This window comes from Taurulus bubalis (assembly GCF_910589615.1).
Source record: "Taurulus bubalis genome assembly, chromosome: 2".
NCBI lineage: Eukaryota > Metazoa > Chordata > Actinopteri > Perciformes > Cottidae > Taurulus > Taurulus bubalis.
In genome coordinates, this window is record NC_136590.1 from 2113566 (window position 1) to 2134727 (window position 21162).

The 21162-nt window shown below is 44.7% G+C and overlaps 1 protein-coding gene across 1 annotated transcript; it reads left to right on the forward strand.

Moving 5' to 3' along the window:
* Positions 1-98: 98 nt before the first annotated feature.
* On the forward strand, positions 99-13080 carry hyou1 (hypoxia up-regulated 1). Its single transcript, XM_079238037.1, has 24 exons — positions 99-201; positions 873-948; positions 1042-1135; positions 1252-1330; positions 1433-1587; positions 1801-1877; positions 1967-2148; positions 2486-2601; positions 3851-4037; positions 4238-4372; positions 5290-5372; positions 6477-6609; positions 6696-6880; positions 7072-7210; positions 7785-7842; positions 8044-8120; positions 8287-8550; positions 8641-8801; positions 8883-8970; positions 9104-9360; positions 9466-9550; positions 10403-10664; positions 10754-10861; positions 11794-13080. The coding sequence occupies exons 2-24, from the start codon at positions 879-881 to the stop codon at positions 11841-11843; spliced, it is 3045 nt and encodes a 1014-aa protein (XP_079094163.1). The 5' UTR covers positions 99-201; positions 873-878; the 3' UTR covers positions 11844-13080.
* Positions 13081-21162: the final 8082 nt, after the last annotated feature.

Genomic DNA, 21162 nt, shown 5'->3' on the forward strand with positions numbered 1-21162 from the left:
CAGCAGCGTTTTCCTCCCAGAAGCGGCATCAGTGGATCCAATGAGGTGACGCCGCGTTCAGGGCCCGGTAGCTGAGAACGAGCCGGCGATAAGGGGAACGGAAAACGGCGGTGTGACACAAACAAAGAGGTTCTGACTCGAGGAAAGACCAGGAACCCCAACCCGCAGAACCGCAGAACCCGCCCGGCACAGCACAGAGCGGTAAGTTGAGCTCCTGCTCAGCGCAGCGGGTCAGTCACGCTTTCATGGAGATGGTTGTCAGACAGGCATGCTAGCTAACAACTGTCAACTTCTGTTGTGCCGCTAGCTTTTTATTTGAGCATTAACGGTTCCATTCGAACGCAACGCACGCGCTGTCCAGTTGCGTTCGAATGGAACCTCGTGGTGACCAGATAAGACCAGATGTGTGCGAGTTAGTTTATTAGAGAGAGGTTTTTTTTTCACTTCATGCATTCATACGTCACTGTCTCACCTGGACCAACAGAAGTGTCTCTGCAGATGTCCTGATGTTTCTCCCTGACACACACACACACACACACACACACACACACACACACACACACACACACACACATACATTTTCATTGTAGATGTTACAGCTTCAGACATCAGAGCTTGACAGTGGTGTGAATGCCACGTGTTTGGAGCTGTCTACACCTTGTCTGTGGGCGGGGAGCAGGTGCATTAACTGCTTTGAATATATCCTGAAGAACCACACAGGAAACATTAGCAGTGACGGGACGTGGAGCCAAAGACTGATGCAAATGATGTGTGACGTAAATCTCCCGTGTGACGTTGGGAAGAGCAGGGGGTTAAAGGTGATCTCTATTGAGGAGCTCATTCAGATGGTGACGCCTGTGTTCCCCCTGCAGCTCATCATGGAGGGGAGGAAGCTGGCGCCGCTTGTTCTCTTCGGCCTCGTTCTGGCCATGTTGCCCTCGCACACAGGTAATGTGAGCCGCGACCCGTCTCCCTAACATGAAGCGCGACCGGTGCTGTCAGCCAACAGAGAGCAACACGTAACCGTCTTTGTGTCTGCAGCGGCTGTGGCGGTGATGTCCGTGGACCTGGGCAGTGAGTGGATGAAAGTAGCGATAGTGAAACCTGGAGTGCCGATGGAGATCGTTCTCAACAAGTGAGTGTCACGGCACACTGAGCACACACACACCTGGCCTGCACACACCCACGCTCATATTTCCATAAGGCTCGGCACGAAGAAGTCCACATTGTGTCTGCTGTGTTGTTCTGCAGGGAGTCGAGGAGAAAAACCCCCACAGCTGTATGCCTGAAGGAGAATGAAAGGCTTTTAGGAGACAGTGCCTTGGGAGTGGTAGGACTTCTTTACTCTATTCATGCATGGTGCCACAGTGGAATTAACCTCACACTATCTTGTCTGTATGCTATTCATGCTCCCGTATTGCATTCCTTTCAGTCTGTGAAGAACCCCAAAACTGTTTATCGACACCTCCAAGGCCTCCTGGGCAAAAAGCACGATAACCTCCAGGTGGCGCTCTACCAGAAACGATTCCCTGAGCACGAGCTGCTGGAAGACCCAGTAAGAGGCACGGTCTACTTTAAAACCTCAGAGTGAGTCTCTTTACTCGGTTTCATAATGCGTTCCTTTCAAGTAGTTTGCACGGTGATCCTTTAGTTTCAGTAAAACTCCCTCCAGTATCCATGCTCGTTCTAGTTTGACCTCACAGGATGAGGCGCTGCAGGCCTGATGGTTACGACAAACACGTTACCAATAGACTGCTTTGGACTGTGACTGATCTGGCTCTGGGCTTTTTGTCCCGCCAGAGAAACGCAGTTCACACCCGAGGAGCTCCTCGGAATGCTGCTCAACTATTCCCGTGGACTCGCTCAGGACTTCGCAGGTCTGTTTGCCTCGTGGAAGAAGATGCGTCGCTTAAGGATTTGATTATGTGAAGCATGTCGATTTTTAACTGATCCCTCCCGCTCCCAGAACAACCAATCAAAGATGCCGTGATCACCGTCCCAGCCTTTTTCAACCAGGCGGAGCGCAGGGCCGTCCTGCAGGCGGCTCAGATGGCCGGTCTAAAGGTCCTTCAGCTCATCAACGACAACACCGCTGTGGCCTTGAACTACGGGGTGTTCAGGAGGAAAGACATCGACAACAATGTTAAGGTGCACACTCGGCATTTCTCGTTGACTAATCCCATGTGCAGATCCAAAGTACCAAAGCATGTATGGAGTAACCGGGACAGTCCCAGACAGCTAGTGGTCACATTCTGTGACCTTCTTGGAGCCTCAGGATGTGGAACACGGCGTAACTGGAGCTGTGACGTTGAGGCTTAACACATTGTTGGTTTCGGTCGTCTCCAGAGATTTGTTGACAATAACAAATATAGAATATCCACACAGCTTTATCCTTAAATGAATCTCACCTTTTAGGTAGAGCAATGCATGATGGGAATGCATCTGAGTGACTCCAGATTGCTTTTGATGTTGTTCCCCTTTTCAGAACGTGATGTTTTACGACATGGGCTCAGGCAGCACAACGGCCACCATCGTCACTTATCAGATGGTCAAAACCAAGGAGGCGGGCGCCCAGCCCCAGTTCCAGATCCGGGGAGTCGGGTGAGTCCAGCATGGTTGACTATCTGATGGTGGAGACGGGGTTCTTCTTACGCTCATGGAGAACCTGGAGAAGTCATGGAGTTTTAAAATGGTTATTTCCAGGCCTGGAAAAGTCCTTGAAAAAAATATAATCCCAAAAGTTTAGTAAAAGTCATGTAAATGTGTTATATTCATGTGTTCATGTAAATGTGTTATATTCATGTGTTCATGTAAATGTGTTATATTCATGTGTTCATGACGTTCATTTACGCTGAGTTTGAAATAATTAATATGCTTTTAAAAGAAAGACGCTCAAAATATAAGCAGGCATACATACAGGCATCTATATAAATGTTAATTCTTTTAATCAAACTATTGTCTCATTCATTTGAGTCCTTTAAGGTTTACTGTATGCTTTGTATTCTCATTGTTAGTTTAAATACTACATTTACTCACTTTTTACTGTTTACACCCAGACTTCACTAAATGTTGGTCATGGACATTTGGTTTAAAGTCATGGAAAAGTCATGGGTCAGAATGTGTCTGAACCTGTAGAGAGTTATGTAGTTTAAGTGTTCAATAATAAATAAATGACATATGTTGCAATAAAAAATCCTATGAATAAATACTTAACCTAATGCACAAGAACATAATGTAATAACTTCAAACAATACTAATTATTATGAGATTTTAGTCCTTCATTAATACATTCATAATGTATGGGAGTTAATTAGTATAACATTTTATTCTTTTTGAATTCATAATGGTGTTTTTTCTGACCACCGTCCTCAGCCTGCTCATGCCTCTTAGCTGCTAGCATGTTTTACTTCCAGTTGAGCCAGAAGATGGAATACAAAGTTTTCCTGAGCTGCAGTGTTGGAATCAGAGTTTTAGAAAGTGGAGCCAAACACGGCTGCAAGTGTTTAGTGCTACTCTGAAAACCGATGCATTCATCTTGAGTACACTCAACATGCAGCTGGTGTGAGGAGATGATCCCCTCAGCACCTACAGGTCTGAATAAAGGCGGTTGAGTGTAGAGGAATAATTATCAGATTTTATGACAGATCCTGGGTTTTGTGGTGAGATTCTGCGTTTATTTTATTTATTTTAGGTGGAAGCTTTAATGGCTGACCCTACCTGAGCCTCATTAACCTCCACAGACCATCTTGCATTGACCAGTCTTTGATTATGAACGAGGTGTGTTGACTGTCAGCTGATTGAAACCCCCCACATGTCCTCAGGCTAAGGTGATCTCTTGTTCTGGCCGTAGGTTCGATCGCGGGCTGGGGGGCTTTGAGATGGACCTGCGTCTCCGGGACCACTTGGCCAAACTGTTCAACGGGCAGAAGAAGAGCAAGAAGGATGTGAGGGAGAACCACCGGGCCATGGCCAAGCTCCTCAAAGAGGCTCAGAGGCTCAAGACGGTGCTCAGTGCAAACATGGAGTTCATGGCCCAGGTGAGTCCGGGGACGTGAACCTGCAACACACAGCTTGTTGTGTCAAAAAACACATGTTAAGACTAACATTACAGATATTGCAACATTTCGAACACCGTGGAAAAAAAGGAATTTAAGATTTAGAACATTTGTGATGGAGACTCCCAACGTCTGCATGCAGAACCATGCAGTGACAGATAAACATGTGTTTTCTTCCTCAGGTGGAAGGTTTGATGGATGACATTGACTTTAAAGCCAAGGTGACCCGGGCTGACTTTGAAGAGCTGTGTGCTGACCTCTTTGAGAGAGTGCCGGGTCCGGTGCAGGACGCCCTCTCCACCGCAGAAATGAAGCTGGTCAGTATTCTCAGTCCGCGACTCACACTTTGGGGATTTGGCTGCAGTTTTAAGTTATTGTAATTCTGTAACATCAGATACAGGAAAGCTAGATAGAAAAGACAGTGTATGGACTCTCATTGCTGCAGCCAATCACGTGTTAAAGATGAGCTGCTAGACACCAGCCGTCTTGGTCAGTAGAAGTGTGTGTGCACTGGAAGTTTGCATGGTAAACTGTTATTTATTGTCATTCTGAACACGTTTATTCTGCCAACTGGTCCTTCTGTCGACATACGCTTGTTTCTTTGGACCGGTCTCAGTTGTGCATGGAGGCTAGATGATGTAATATGCTGCACTTTGCGTCATTTGTATTTCATTTAATTCAATTACATGTATTTAGTAAAGCCCAAAATCACAAATTATCCCCAGAGGGCGTTACAATCTGTACACATGCAACATCCTCTGTCAGGAAAAACTCCCCAAAAATGTAAAGGTTGAAACCTTCAGGAGAGCAACAGAGGAGGATCCTCTATCAGGATGGACAGAAGTACAATAGATGTCATGTGACCAGAATGAGCAACGTAGCAGAGTTACAGCACATTACATGCATATAACACAAGTTATTCATATAGTGAGTAGTAGGCATGATGACGTCTTTAATGTACTCTCTATTTCTGAGGGTGTGCTTATTGGGCTCGTATTATTATTTGTTGGTTTCCCTTTGCTTTCATTAAAAGTAGTCCCCAAAAAATATATTGCCGATGTCAGATATAACAAAACGATAAAGATGTGGAAGGATTGATTGTCACTGAAGCAAAACCTGTTCAGCTCATCGGAGCTTTGTGGACAGCCGTCATGTGGATTCTGTTTGAAGTGATGAGCAGTGAGTACGACTGAGTGGATATTTGCATCACTGCAGTTCTCATGTCTGCCAACAGGAGGACATTGAGCAGGTGATTTTAGTGGGAGGAGCCACCCGGGTCCCCAAGGTTCAGGAAGTGCTGCTCAAAGCTGTGGAGAAGTACGTGTCACCATATCTCGTATTATCTTTTTACATATTACTTAACTTCTATTTTTATTTTATTATTTATGCAATATACTAATACACCAAAGCAAATACCCGAATACCTTTTGCAATAAACACGATTGTGATGAATTAGAGTTTTACCTTTAAGCAGGTAGAGGAGGATTGAGAGGAGCAGCTGTGTGTGTGTGTGTGTGTGTGTGTGTGTGTGTAGAGAGGAGTGTGTCTGTGGTGTGTGTGTGTGTAGAGAGGAGTGTGTGTGTGTGTAGAGAGGAGTGTGTGTGTGTGTAGAGAGGAGTGTGTCTGTGGTGTGTGTGTGTGCGCGCGCAGAGAGGTGTGTGTGTGTGTCTGTGATGTGTGTGTGTGTAGAGAGGAGTGTGTGTGTGTGTGTGTGTGCGCGCGCAGAGAGGTGTGGGTGTGTGTGTGTCTGTGGTGTGTGTGTAGAGAGGAGTGTGTCTGTGGTGTGTGTGTGTGCGCGCGCAGAGAGGTGTGTGTGTCTGTGGTGTGTGTGTGTGTAGAGAGGAGTGTGTCCGTGGTGTGGGTGTGTGTGTGTAGAGAGGAGAGCGTGTGTCTGTGTTGTGTGTGTGTGTGCGCAGAGAGGAGTGTGTGTGTGTCTCTGTGTGTGTAGAGAGGAGAACGTGTGTCTGTGTTGTGTGTGTGTGCAGAGAGGAGCAGTTGTGAGTGTGTGTGTGTAGAGAGGAGAGCGTGTGTGTGTGTCTGTGTTGTGTGTGTGTGTGTGTGTGTGTGTGTGTGTCTGTGTGTAGAGAGGAGAATGTGTGTCTGTGTTGTGTGTGTGTGTGCGCAGAGAGGAGCAGTTGTGAGTGTGTGTGTTTGTGTGCAGAGAGGAGTGTGTGTGTGTGTGTGTGTGTGCAGAGAGGAGTGTGTGTGTGTGCAGAGAGGAGTGTGTGTGTGTGCGCAGAGAGGAGTGTGTGTGTGTGTGCAGAGAGGAGTGTGTGTGCAGAGAGGAGTGTGTGTGTGTGTGTGTGTGTGTGTGTGTGTGTGTGTGCAGAGAGGAGCAGTTGTAACTGTGTGTGTGTGTGTGTGTGTGTGCGCAGAGAGGAGCAGTTGTAACTGTGTGTGTGTGTGTGTGTGTGTGTGCAGAGAGGAGCTGGGGAAGAACATCAATGCCGACGAGGCAGCGGCGATGGGCGCCGTGTACCAGGCTGCTGCCCTCAGCAAGGCCTTCAAGGTCAAACCGTTCCTGGTGCGAGACGCAGCCGTGTTCCCCATCCAGGTCAGTGCCGGTCCTTCACCTCTGGACTGCATCCCTGAATCCTGAATGCTAGCCGTGTTAACGCACCACGTTATTGAACTCGTCAGGTGGAGTTCACCCGGGAGACGGAGGAAGAGGAGATCAAAAGCCTCAAACACAACAAGCGCATCCTCTTCCAGAGAATGGCGCCCTACCCCCAGCGGAAGGTCATCACGTTTAACCGCTACAACGCTGACTTCGCCTTCTACATCAACTACGGCGACCTCAGCTTCCTCAGTCAGGACGACCTCGGGTTGGTTAGCTGCTCGCTACGTTAGCCGTGTGAATGACGTCCCTGGACGATTGGTAGTAGAAAAGCCAACTCAAATAACCGGTTTCCTTAAAGTTTCCATGATGGATTCTCGTGTTTGACTTGACTGTAGTGGCTCTGTTCCGTTGGATGTGACTGACAGCCCGGCTCTCCTCTCTGCCTGTGTTCTGCAGTGTGTTTGGCTCTCTGAACCTGACCACCGTCAAACTGTCCGGAGTAGGCGACAGCTTCCAGAAGCACACGGACGCCGAGTCCAAAGGCATCAAAGCCCATTTCAACATGGATGAAAGTGGGGTGCTGCTGCTGGATCGGGTCAGTCACACGCTCACAAAGCAGTCGCTGTGAAGATGGACGTGTCCATGTTACACACATGAAAGACTGGCTGTAGAAGAAGCATCAGGCTCCAGCTCTCTCTATAAATACATCTACCGTAAAAGTCGGGTTACAAGCCGCTCCCCCCTCCGGTCAGTGTCCCGCTGTAGCTAGCTAGCAGCAGCGCTAGCTAGCAGCAGCGCTAGCTAGCGCTGCTGCTAGCTAGTGCTGCTGCTAGCTAGTGCTGCTGCTAGCTAGCAGCAGCACTAGCTAGCAGCAGCGCTAGCTAGTGCTGCTGCTACTGCCCGCGTCCCCTCTGCCCAAGTCGGGTGTAGAGCCGGGGCTGGTCTCTACCTTTGGTGGTTGTTGGAGAGCTAGCGGAAGTTAGCATGAGCGCCAGCTGGCTACAGAGCGGTGCAAATGGGGACAATGACCGAAGGTAGTAGCGGCGCATAGCCCGACTTTTACGGTACTATTTTTTTTTGTTTTATTAATGTACCTGAATAATCACGGAATCAAAACATTTTTATTTGCATCGATGAAGATTGTAATATATTACTGTTGTCATCCAAAGGTGGAGTCTGTGTTTGAAACCATTGTGGAGGAGAAAGAAGAGGAATCAACTTTAACGAGTAGGTTTTGCAAACGTAGATCTGTAACGTCCGAAAAACTAAAAAAAAACAACAACAAAAACACAGATGTCAGAATATTAGAGGATCAGCTTTTGGAACACTATTCTGGAGTAACGCTTTGAAAGTGCTGCATGTTTAACACGTAAAGTGATCACTGCAGCCTCCTTACTACTGACTGACCTGCTCTTTGTTCTCATTCAGAACTGGGGAACACCATTTCCACCTTGTTTGGAGGAGGAACGTCAGAACCCGCCTCTAATGTAACTGAACCTGTGCAGGTAATTGTAGCTCATGCCACAGAGTCCCATCAGTTAGCCGGGGGCAGGGGCGTGTTTAGTATCCAAATACACTCCTGTACCAAGTTTCACAACATATTAATGATGCTCAGACGCGTCGGCCTGAGATTGTAGCTCAAATTGTTGTTGTTTTTTTTTTCGTATCCAGGACGAGGAGGAAGTGCTTCCAGAGTCTGGAAGGGACGGCAAGGAGGAGGCACAGAAGGAGGAGGCACAGAAGGAGGAGGCACAGAAGGAGGAGGCACAGAAGGAGGAGGCACAGAAGGAGGAGGCACAGAAGGAGGAGGCACAGAAGGAGGAGGCACAGAAAGAGGAGGATGCAAAAAAGAAGCCGGAAGATGAGGAGAAAAGTGCAGATGAAGAGAAGGGTCAGGAGAAGACGGAGGAGGCAGGAAGCAAGACTGATGCCAAGGTAAGATCAACAGTAGACTGTGGGGTGGGTCTACATTCAAAAAGAATGAAGGACTTGTGGTTGAAAGTAACCACATGTCTGCTGCTAAAGGAGGAGGATGGAGAGAAATCTGGGACCGCTGAGAAGGACACGGAAGAGAAGAAGGCAAAACCTCAAAAAAAGAGCAAGATCTCCGAAGACATCACAGTGGAACTCGTCATCAACGACATCCTCGACCCAACGGCGGATGATGTCATTTCCTCGAAGAAGAAGTAAAGCAGCGGTTTCTATTTGTTTCTGCTCTTGTGTTTGTTTGGTTTTATTGGCTAAGACAAGTCTTTGTTTCTTTCCAGGCTGCAGGATTTGACAGACAGAGACCAGGCCAAACATGAAAGGGAAAAGTCACTAAACAACCTGGAAGCGTTTATGTTCGAGACACAGGTGAGGTTTAGCCAACGTTAATCTGAGCTGTCTTATCTCAGATTTAATATATACAATTATTACAATCTGTCCCGGGACATAAAAAAAAGCTATGACATCACAGAAACACACAATACTTTGGTTCTCCCTCCAGGACAAGCTGCACCAGGAGGAGTACCAGCTGGTGGTGTCGGCGGAGGAGAAGAAGCAGATCTCCTCCAAGCTGAGCGAGGTTTCTGAGTGGATGGACGAGGACGGCTACGCGGCCACCACCAAGCAGCTGAGAGAGAAGCTGTCTCAGCTCAAGAGCCTGTGCAAGGACATGTTCTTCAGGGTGGAGGAGCGACGCAAGTGGCCGGACCGCCTGGCGGCCCTGGACAGCATGCTCAACACCTCCAGCTTCTTCTTGAGGTGAGGGAAGGAAGGAAGGAAGGAAGGAAGGAAGGAAGGAAGGAAGGAAGGCTCTGTGGTGGCGCTGTACTTTTGTTTTGACTCTTTTCTATTTTCATTTTAAAGGAGTGCCAAAATGATTCCAGAGGATGACCAAATCTTTACTGAAGTTGAGCTGACTACGTTAGCCAAAGTGATCAACGAAACAACGGTAGGTGGTGAATGGGTTAACGCGCTCACTTCTAGGAGGAGTCTGTTTCCTTTAAAAGGGCATTCCGCCTACTTCAGTGTCGCTTTACAATAAAGAAGGCTGAATGGGACAGAATAGTCCAAATGGAAACCCTGACTGTAAGTTTCTAGAATGGGTCAAATGCTACCTTTCCCATAATGCATCGCCTCTTTGGCAGGTAAATGGCCACATCACTCAAACTCCATTAACCCCAGTTCATAATGTTATCGGTTTATTGTCCTCAAGACAAAATATTTGATGTCATATTTGTTAAAAATTCTTTTAACATCCAGTCAGTCAATGAATCAAATGCTCTGACAAAAAAATAAACAAATCCTGTAACTGTCACAGGACTGTAATAACCCATAACTCATTCTGCGTCTTTGCTACATTTAGCTGCTAGCTACTGTAAAAGTCGGGTTACAAGCCGCTACTTCCAGTGTCCCCTTTAGCTCCCCGCTGCGCTAGCGCTCTGCTAGTTCCCTGCTAACTTCCGCTAACATCCGCTAACTCCCCGACAACCACCGAAGGTAGTGGGACCAGCCCCGGCTCGACACTGGGCAGAGTGCTAGCGGGCAGCGGCAGTGCTAGCGGCAGTGCTAGCGGCAGCGCTAGCTAGCGCTACTCCTAGCTTGCTACAGCGGGGACACTGACCGGAGGTAGGAGCGGCTTGAAACCCGACTTTTACGGTACTTTTTATTGGAAAGAGTTGGCAACCTTGGGCTTGCGTACTCTCCAACCCCAGCTATAAGAAAGGTGCCACAGAACACATGTAGAACTGTTCCTATAGGCCGAGTAGTTCTACTCGCATCCCATTGTGTCTGTCTTCTCCAGACGTGGAAGAACGAGACGGTGGCAGAGCAGGAGAAACGCTCTCCAATGGAGCGGCCGGTCCTGTTGTCCAAAGACCTCGAGGCCAAGCTGACTCTTCTGGATCGAGAGGTGAACTACTTGCTCAACAAGGCCAAGTTTGCGAAGCCCAAAGCTAAAGCCAAAGCCAAGAACGGCACCAGCTCTGATAAAAGCAGCAAGGCCAACGCCACGGCCGAGGAGAAAGTCATCCCCCCCACAGAGGAGAGCGCCGACACGAAGACTGGTGGGTCCAACAGCAGAGATCACGCCTGGCATGTATGTGCTGTAATAACACTTGAAATAACTTCTCATGTATCGTTTCGTCAAATATAGAAAACCTGGAGGAGGTGCAGCCGGGCAAAGCCCCGCCCACTGAAGAGAGCGCTGTACACGCAGACTCAGACAGCCAATCACAGCCCACAGACCAAACCACAACTACAGGTCGGTCTGCCGCACCTGTTGCTGACGATGCCGGAGAACTGTAGGGCCTTGACACAAGAGTAGAAACGCAGTCGATGTTGTCCAATACGTTACTGCAGGCTCAGAAATCTCCTCTGAACAGAATGAACTCCTCGCTGACTCAAATGGATCATCAGAGTACTGCTCCTATTGAAATGGGTTGCATTAGCTTGTCAAACGTCCTGTTCCTTCTGTGCAGCGACAGAGTGCAGGTGAGGTGTGAGTACAGCCGGGAGCTTTTCATCCTCCAGGTGGACAACTCTGACAACATGTGGTTATTTTTCTCACTGGCTCTGCTTTAGTACTGCGTTACTCGTTTGTTCCTGGGGGAACCTGAGAGACACAATGTGGTTTTTATTCATTGATTCATTATATTTATAAATATGTTGACCTGTAACGCAACTCTGGCAAGTTATTTTATATTTGGAATCTTTTTTCTTTCTTTCTCAAATCCAATTAAAGTACCCTTCTGGACAATAACTCCTAATAGCATGAACCAACAAAACATGGAATGGTAGCTTGTGTTTCTGTTGTAGTAATCAATCCTGCATGACAATGTGATGCAATGTATTACTCTACTTATCCAAAGTAGCAGTACGCTACTTCTTCTTTGCTGCTGGAAGCTAAAGGTCATGCTTCTCACATGTGAGATAGGCTTTGCTAAAGAACATGTGAATAATTAGATGTCTTACAGGTCGATATGGAGTCAAAATCAGATGTGAGTATTCTAACATCAGCGCCTCGCCATAGCAGCAGCTTTCTGTGTGTGGATCAGTGACATGGGCTCAGATTACTCAGCTCTGTTGGTGTGGACTGCAGAGGAACACATTCTCTATACTAATGAAGTGAGTGGATGTAATCCCACATACATACACAGTATTCATTTCCATTCCCTTCTCTGTCCTCATTTCCAGGACCAACGGAGAAGGCCAAACCTGAGAACCACATAGACGATGAATTATAACAGCTGGAACTGGAAGAAAAAGAAAATCACTATATTTATTGACGGTGTATAAATATTTGAGTTCCTTCTCACTCTGTTTTTTTTTCTCTGTTTTGGTTTTTCTTTAATTTCGTCTTTATGTCCTTGTTTATTGAACTGCTGGACGCTTATTGGAGAAGGATTGGAAACTTCTCATCCACCCCCCTCCCTCCCCCCCTCCCTCTTCTGCGCTGTCATCTCTTCTGTCTTTCAAACGGACACTTAAACACCATGAAGAAGCAGTTAAAACAAGATTGTAGATGCAGGTCCAGACGAAGTCCCTTCTCCCGGCCGACAGAAGATCACACCCGTGCTGATGGAGAGGTGTAAACTGTATGGACACTTGACCCGGCTGAGATGTGTTATAGTCTGGTTTGTCATTCGTGAACACGAACTTTGTCTTCTGCACTGTATCATCGACCACACTGTTGCTGTGAGGTTGGTATTCATATAGTACAGTCCTTCACAGGATCCTCAATGAGTCCTAATCCAGAATTGATTTGGCCACATAGTTTTTATTTGTAAACCATGACAAAAAGGGAAAGCACTTAATTCACATCCAGCGTATTTGAAAGCATTGGAAGTACAGTCATCATTAAGAAGAAATCTGTCACAACTATTGATAGTGTAATGGGTAGTTATGCTATGATTACTGCCTGGGCTTTTAGAAGCAGCAGCCTCTACTAACATGTCGACTATAGAGAACGATGGCTGGTATACTTAAGCGGAACTTGTTTACTGGTGAACGTCCAACATTAATGTTCATCAGTCCACTTGTTCTTTTCAAGTTTAATCTTCTAATATCGCCTGATCATGATGACCTCCTGAATGGTGCCAAAGCGCAGCCTGTCGGTGTCATCACGTAGCAGTCCGTGTTGGTCAGTGCACACCACAGCCAGTTCTAAAACGGAGAAACTAAACTGACTGAATAGTTTTTTTCTAATGCTACCGTTAGAACTCTTGAGGAGCTTGAATGTGTTTCAGTGATGGCGGTTAAACTCCATGTTTTCAAAGTCTCATGAGCTGCTAAACGTTGTAGAAGAGGTGGTGTGTTGGTGTCCTCACTGTTCTTTACCTCGACATGCCCTGCACTGCAGATCCTTCCTCAGATGCGCCATTTTTCTGTTGCGCACACAGCTGGCTTTGGGTCCGCTGTGTGCGTCTGTGTTTGCAGCAAAACAAAAAGTCAGGAACGAGAGATGCAAACAATGTTGTGTTTCTAAACTGTTAATAAAAAAATCTTTTGTTTTTAATTTCATTGTCATCTTGTCAACGTATATATTGATGTGATTAGTTTTGAGTAACTGTAATATGTGGTTTCCTCCAGAAATACTTTATTTTCAAAAATGTATATATTTTGGGTACCTGAACGAATATACTATAAATATAGTGTCCCGGAAGTTACTGTGACAGACCAGCCAACCCCGTAAAAACAGCACCATAGACATCAACACAACGCCACCGCAGATGAAAACACACAAAAAGCAGGAAACTTACCAGATGCTGTTCATTAAAGACAAAGTCCATCCGCTCTCCTTTTTAAAAAAAAAAAGAAAAAAGTTCTGCGATGCTGTTGTACAGTTTATCAGTGCACTTCAGTTCCAGAGTGTGTACTGACACACTGACCAATCACAGCGCATGTTAATGGTCACGCGGGCCGTGTGGCAAAACAGATGCTAGCAGGCCTTCTCATAGAGTTTAATCAGCTCTTGAGTTCATAGAGAAACGGAAGTGAAATGTGATTGGATGAGCGCTGTTAACCAGATCACCTGTAAAATTTGACGCAAAACGCCTATCCAGGTATACCCAAAGTAAATTGGAAGCTATACTTTTCTGTCAGTCAGGACATGAAGCTCCTATTGGATACTATCAAGTGGCGTTTCATTGTAAAGGTTGGATTTCGGCGGTCATTTTGATACCCAGTTTTCGTCTGTGCTCTCATGTAAACTTGCTTTTCTTCTAAAAAAAAGATATTCTTTCATATCTTCCAGCTGATATGAAATGATGCAACGCCAGTTGGTGTTTTAGTGCCACAGTTTTATAGCATTGTTTTGTCATGTTTTGTTATGAATAAATGTGACTGGTTCTTTGTGTTAACAACGCTGATGTGGACTACATGCATTATTCGTTAATGATGCAGCATCCCGTCACAGCGTGTTTATGTATCTACACTCTGCAGTTAGTGTATTTGTAGGTGTTGCACTTCATGTAACATTTGATCTCACTTGTTGCAGTGTTATGCGAATATGAGGTGTTTACACAAAACAAATAATAACCGGTAGCTGTGGCGTCATATCGAGGTGATTAGGTTGTTCAGCTGTAATAGAGATGGCACTGTAGGCTCAGGTAGAAAATGCACGGCCCGCCACTGCTTTCACCAAACACTCAAGTCTCTTTTGCGCTCTTACTGCACGGAGCTAGATGGTGACTGGGAAGAGGGGCTACCGTGGTTCTAACTGCACGGGAGACGGGGTTTAGCCCAAATTCTCTAGTGTTTGGCCATACTGCCCGGGGTCCGTTGTCTTTAGGCTCGTTCGAAAGAGCTGCGCCTCGCCTGGAATGTAGACGAGAGCAGCCAACAGCAGCAGGAGGCGTTGACAAAAAACTGTGGTCAAGTCGGACAGTTTTCAGCTGCCTTCAAAATATACACAGGAAGTCACAGAAAAAGTACTTCCTTTTAGTCCCAATCTGTAGTCTACTTGTAGTTTACAAATCATGTTTGGATTTATCATATGTGTTTATAAATATATATATTAATGTAGAAATGTGTGTGTAGCTGCATCCTTTGTTCTTTTTATGTCTGCCTGTGAAATACATTACTACTAGTTTTGATATGTGTATTTTGTGGCCTAATGGCCAAGGCGTCTGACTTCGAATCAGAAGATTGAGAGTTCGAGTCCCTTCGTGGTTGTAATCTCCTTGCAGACCATGTGTAAAATGTTGTGGGCAAAATTGCTGCGAACTTGCTTTCATTCCACTCACATGTAAATTCAGAACTATATTTTAAGATATTCCAACGCTGCCCAAGCCAAGCTTACAGGTGCTGTCACCCGATTGTTCATACAACACTGACCACATTTTTGACGCTCGATCCTGGTTTAGTTCTGGAACTAATTGAGTTGAATGATATATTGAAAACAGGGCCGGTTAGCTCAGCTGGTCAGAGTGTGGTGCTAATAACGCCAAGGTCATGGGTTCAATCCCCATACTGGCCAATGATAGCCATTCAACAAAAGCAATGACTTTAAAAGTTCAGAGGCTGTTTCAAATTACGATATAATGCCACATTTGACAAGATAGAAGGTATTCTTCTCAAAATAAATAGCTATCATCAAGTATATTGGCATTAATTCCTCTAAATCTCACATGTAAATCCATCTTTCTACCATTTACGCTGCTTCCCCTCAGAAAAGCCCACAGGCCATCTTTGCAGCATGTCTTCATACAACTTTTAACTCCGTCCTACTTGGCATACAAACCGTTGCATTTCCCAATTGGGAAAAATGTGTATTTTGTGGCCAAGGCGTCTGACTTCGAATCAGAAGATTGAGGGTTCGAGTCCCTTCGTGGTTGTAGTCTCCTGGCAGACCATGTGTAAAATGTTGTGGGCAAAATTGCTGCCATCTTGCTTTCATTCCACTCACATGTAAATTTAGAACTATATTTTAAGATATTCCAACGCTGCCCAAGCCAAGCTTACAGGTGCTGTCACCCAATTGTTCATACAACACTGACCACATTTTTGACGCTCGATCCTGGTTTAGTTCTGGAACTAATTGAGTTGAATGATATATTGAAAACAGGGCTGGTTAGCTCAGCTGGTCAGAGCGTGGTGCTAATAACGCCAAGGTCATGGGTTCAATCCCCATACTGGCCAAGGATAGCCATTCAACAAAAGCAATGACTTTAAAGGTTCAGAGGCTGTTTCAATTTATGATCCATTGCAACATTTGAGAAGATGGAAGGTATTCTTCTCAAAATAAATAGATATCATCAAGTATATTGGCATTAATTCCTCTAAATCTCACAAGTAAATCCATCTTTCTACCATTTACGCTGCTTCCCCTCAGAAAAGCCCACTAGCCATCTTTGCAGCATGTCTTTATACAACTTTTAAGTCCGTCCTACTTGGCATATAAACCGTTGCATTTCCCAATTGGGAAAAATGTGTGTTTTGTGACCATGTGGCCTAATGGCCAAGGCGTCTGACTTCGAATCAGAAGATTGAGGGTTCGTAGTCCCTTCGTGGTTGTAATCTACTTGCAGACCATATGTAAAATGTTGTGGGCAAAATCGTAGTGAACTTGCTTTCATTCCACTCACATGTAAATTTAGAACTATATTTTAAGATATTCCAACGCTGCCCAAGCCAAGCTTACAGGTGCTGTCACCCGATTGTTCATACAACACTGACCACATTTTTGACGCTCGATCCTGGTTTAGTTCTGGAACTAATTGAGTTGAATGATATATTGAAAACAGGGCTGGTTAGCTCAGCTGGTCAGAGTGTGGTGCTAATAACGCCAAGGTCATGGGTTCAATCCCCATACTGGCCAATGATAGCCATTCAACAAAAGCAATGACTTTAAAGGTTCAGAGGCTGTTTCAATTTATGATCCATTGCAACATTTGAGAAGATGGAAGGTATTCTTCTCAAAATAAATAGATATCATCAAGTATATTGGCATTAATTCCTCTAAATCTCACAAGTAAATCCATCTTTCTACCATTTACGCTGCTTCCCCTCAGAAAAGCCCACAGGCCATCTTTGCAGCATGTCTTTATACAACTTTTAACTCCGTCCTACTTGGCATATAAACCGTTGCATTTCCCAATTGGGAAAAATGTGTGTTTTGTGACCATGTGGCCTAATGGCCAAGGCGTCTGACTTTGAATCAGAAGATTGAGGGTTCGAGTCCCTTCGTGGTTGTAATCTCCTTGCAGACCATATGTAAAATCGTGTGGGCAAAATTGTAGTGAACTTGCTTTCATTCCACTCACATGTAAATTTAGAACTATATTTTAAGATATTCCAACGCTGCCCAAGCCAAGCTTACAGGTGCTGTCACCCGATTGTTCATACAACACTGACCACATTTTTGACGCTCGATCCTGGTTTAGTTCTGGAACTAATTGAGTTGAATGATATATTGAAAACAGGGCTGGTTAGGTCAGCTGGTCAGAGTGTGGTGCTAATAACGCCAAGGTCATGGGTTCAATCCCCATACTGGCCAATGATAGCCATTCAACAAAAGCAATGACTTTAAAGGTTCAGAGGCTGTTTCAATTTATGATCCATTGCAACATTTGAGAAGATGGAAGGTATTCTTCTCAAAATAAATAGATATCATCAAGTATATTGGCATTAATTCCTCTAAATCTCACAAGTAAATCCATCTTTCTACCATTTACGCTGCTTCCCCTCAGAAAAGCCCACAGGCCATCTTTGCAGCATGTCTTTATAGAAACTTTCAACTCCGTCCTACTTGGCATATAAACCGTTGCATTTCCCAATTGGGAAAAATGTGTGTTTTGTGACCATGTGGCCTAATGGCCAAGGCGTCTGACTTCGAATCAGAAGATTGAGGGTTCGAGTCCCTTCGTGGTTGTAATCTCCTTGCAGACCATATGTAAAATCGTGTGGGCAAAATTGTAGTGAACTTGCTTTCATTCCACTCACATGTAAATTTAGAACTATATTTTAAGATATTCCAACGCTGCCCAAGCCAAGCTTACAGGTGCTGTCACCCGATTGTTCATACAACACTGACCACATTTTTGACGCTCGATCCTGGTTTAGTTCTGGAACTAATTGAGTTGAATGATATATAAGGGCCGGTTAGCTCAGCTGGTCAGAGCGTGGTGCTAATAACGCCAAGGTCATGGGTTCAATCCCCATACTGGCCAAGGATAGCCATTCAACAAAAGCAATGACTTTAAAGGTTCAGAGGCTGTTTCAATTTATGATCCTTTGCAACATTTGAGAAGATGGAAGGTATTCTTCTCAAAATAAATAGATATCATCACGTATATTGGCATTAATTCCTCTAAATCTCACAAGTAAATCCATCTTTCTACCATTTACGCTGCTTCCCCTCAGAAAAGCCCACAGGCCATCTTTGCAGCATGTCTTTATACAACTTTTAAGTCCGTCCTACTTGGCATATAAACCGTTGCATTTCCCAATTGGGAAAAATGTGTGTTTTGTGACCATGTGGCCTAATGGCCAAGGCGTCTGACTTTGAATCAGAAGATTGAGGGTTCGAGTCCCTTCGTGGTTGTAATCTCCTTGCAGACCATATGTAAAATGGTGTGGGCAAAATTGTAGTGAACTTGCTTTCATTCCACTCACATGTAAATTTAGAACTATATTTTAAAATATTCCAACGCTGCCCAAGCCAAGCTTACAGGTGCTGTCACCCGATTGTTCATACAACACTGACCACATTTTTGACGCTCGATCCATGTTTAGTTCTGGAACTAATTGAGTTGAATGATATATTGAAAACAGGGCTGGTTAGGTCAGCTGGTCAAAGTGTGGTGCTAATAACGCCAAGGTCATGGGTTCAATCCCCATACTAGCCAAGGATAGCCATTCAACAAAAGCAATGACTTTAAAGGTTCAGAGGCTGTTTCAATTTATGATCCATTGCAACATTTGAGAAGATGGAAGGTATTCTTCTCAAAATAAATAGATATCATCAAGTATATTGGCATTAATTCCTCTAAATCTCACAAGTAAATCCATCTTTCTACCATTTACGCTGCTTCCCCTCAGAAAAGCCCACTGGCCATCTTTGCAGCATGTCTTTATACAACTTTTAAGTCCGTCCTACTTGGCATATAAACCGTTGCATTTCCCAATTGGGAAAAATGTGTGTTTTGTGACCATGTGGCCTAATGGCCAAGGCGTCTGACTTCGAATCAGAAGATTGAGGGTTCGAGTCCCTTCGTGGTTGTAATCTACTTGCAGACCATATGTAAAATGTTGTGGGCAAAATCGTAGTGAACTTGCTTTCATTCCACTCACATGTAAATTTAGAACTATATTTTAAGATATTCCAACGCTGCCCAAGCCAAGCTTACAGGTGCTGTCACCCGATTGTTCATACAACACTGACCACATTTTTGACGCTCGATCCTGGTTTAGTTCTGGAACTAATTGAGTTGAATGATATATTGAAAACAGGGCCGGTTAGCTCAGCTGTTCAGAGTGTGGTGCTAATAACGCCAAGGTCATGGGTTCAATCCCCATACTGGCCAATGATAGCCATTCAACAAAAGCAATGACTTTAAAGGTTCAGAGGCTGTTTCAATTTATGATCCATTGCAACATTTGAGAAGATGGAAGGTATTCTTCTCAAAATAAATAGATATCATCACGTATATTGGCATTAATTCCTCTAAATCTCACAAGTAAATCCATCTTTCTACCATTTACGCTGCTTCCCCTCAGAAAAGCCCACAGGCCATCTTTGCAGCATGTCTTTATACAACTTTTAACTCCGTCCTACTTGGCATATAAAACGGTTGCATTTCCCAATTGGGAAAAATGTGTGTTATGTGACCATGTGGCCTAATGGCCAAGGCGTCTGACTTTGAATCAGAAGATTGAGGGTTCGAGTCCCTTCGTGGTTGTAATCTCCTTGCAGACCATATGTAAAATCGTGTGGGCAAAATTGTAGTGAACTTGCTTTCATTCCACTCACATGTAAATTTAGAACTATATTTTAAGATATTCCAACGCTGCCCAAGCCAAGCTTACAGGTGCTGTCACCCGATTGTTCATACAACACTGACCACATTTTTGACGCTCGATCCTGGTTTAGTTCTGGAACTAATTGAGTTGAATAATATATTGAAAACAGGGCTGGTTAGGTCAGCTGGTCAGAGTGTGGTGCTAATAACGCCAAGGTCATGGGTTCAATCCCCATACTGGCCAATGATAGCCATTCAACAAAAGCAATGACTTTAAAGGTTCAGAGGCTGTTTCAATTTATGATCCATTGCAACATTTGAGAAGATGGAAGGTATTCTTCTCAAAATAAATAGATATCATCAAGTATATTGGCATTAATTCCTCTAAATCTCACAAGTAAATCCATCTTTCTACCATTTACGCTGCTTCCCCTCAGAAAAGCCCACAGGCCATCTTTGCAGCATGTCTTTATACAACTTTTAACTCCGTCCTACTTGGCATACAAACCGTTGCATTTCCCAATTGGGAAAAATGTGTGTTTTGTGACCATGTGGCCTAATGGCCAAGGCGTCTGACTTCGAATCAGAAGATTGAGGGTTCGAGTCCCTTCGTGGTTGTAATCTCCTTGCAGACCATATGTAAAATCGTGTGGGCAAAATTGTAGTGAACTTGCTTTCATTCCACTCACATGTAAATTTAGAACTATATTTTAAAATATTCCAACGCTGCCCAAGCCAAGCTTACAGGTGCTGTCACCCGATTGTTCATACAACACTGACCACATTTTTGACGCTCGATCCTGGTTTAGTTCTGGAACTAATTGAGTTGAATGATATATAAGGGCCGGTTAGCTCAGCTGGTCAGAGCGTGGTGCTAATAACGCCAAGGTCATGGGTTCAATCCCCATACTGGCCAAGGATAGCCATTCAACAAAAGCAATGACTTTAAAGGTTCAGAGGCTGTTTCAATTTATGATCCTTTGCAACATTTGAGAAGATGGAAGGTATTCTTCTCAAAATAAATAGATATCATCAAGTATATTGGCATTAATTCCTCTAAATCTCACAAGTAAATCCATCTTTCTACCATTTACGCAGCTTCCCCTCAGAAAAGCCCACTGGCCATCTTTGCAGCATGTCTTTATACAACTTTTAACTCCGTCCTACTTGGCATACAAACCGTTGCATTTCCCAATTGGGAAAAATGTGTGTTTTGTGACCATGTGGCCTAATGGCCAAGGTGTCTGACTTCGAATCAGAAGATTGAGGGTTCGAGTCCCTTCGTGGTTGTAATCTCCTTGCAGACCATATGTAAAATCGTGTGGGCAAAATTGTAGTGAACTTGCTTTCATTCCACTCACATGTAAATTTAGAACTATATTTTAAGATATTCCAACGCTGCCCAAGCCAAGCTTACAGGTGCTGTCACCCGATTGTTCATACAACACTGACCACATTTTTGACGCTCGATCCTGGTTTAGTTCTGGAACTAATTGAGTTGAATGATATATAAGGGCCGGTTAGCTCAGCTGGTCAGAGCGTGGTGCTAATAACGCCAAGGTCATGGGTTCAATCCCCATACTGGCCAAGGATAGCCATTCAA

Excerpts from the sequence above, each read along its gene's own strand:
- hyou1 (XM_079238037.1), top strand. The coding sequence starts at position 879 with ATGGAGGGGAGGAAGCTGGCGCCGCTTGTTCTCTTCGGCCTCGTTCTG. Across the intron at positions 8,802-8,882 it reads GTCATTTCCTCGAAGAAGAA|GCTGCAGGATTTGACAGACA; the intron begins GTAAAGCAGCGG and ends GTTTCTTTCCAG. Across the intron at positions 9,551-10,402 it reads AAGTGATCAACGAAACAACG|ACGTGGAAGAACGAGACGGT; the intron begins GTAGGTGGTGAA and ends TGTCTTCTCCAG.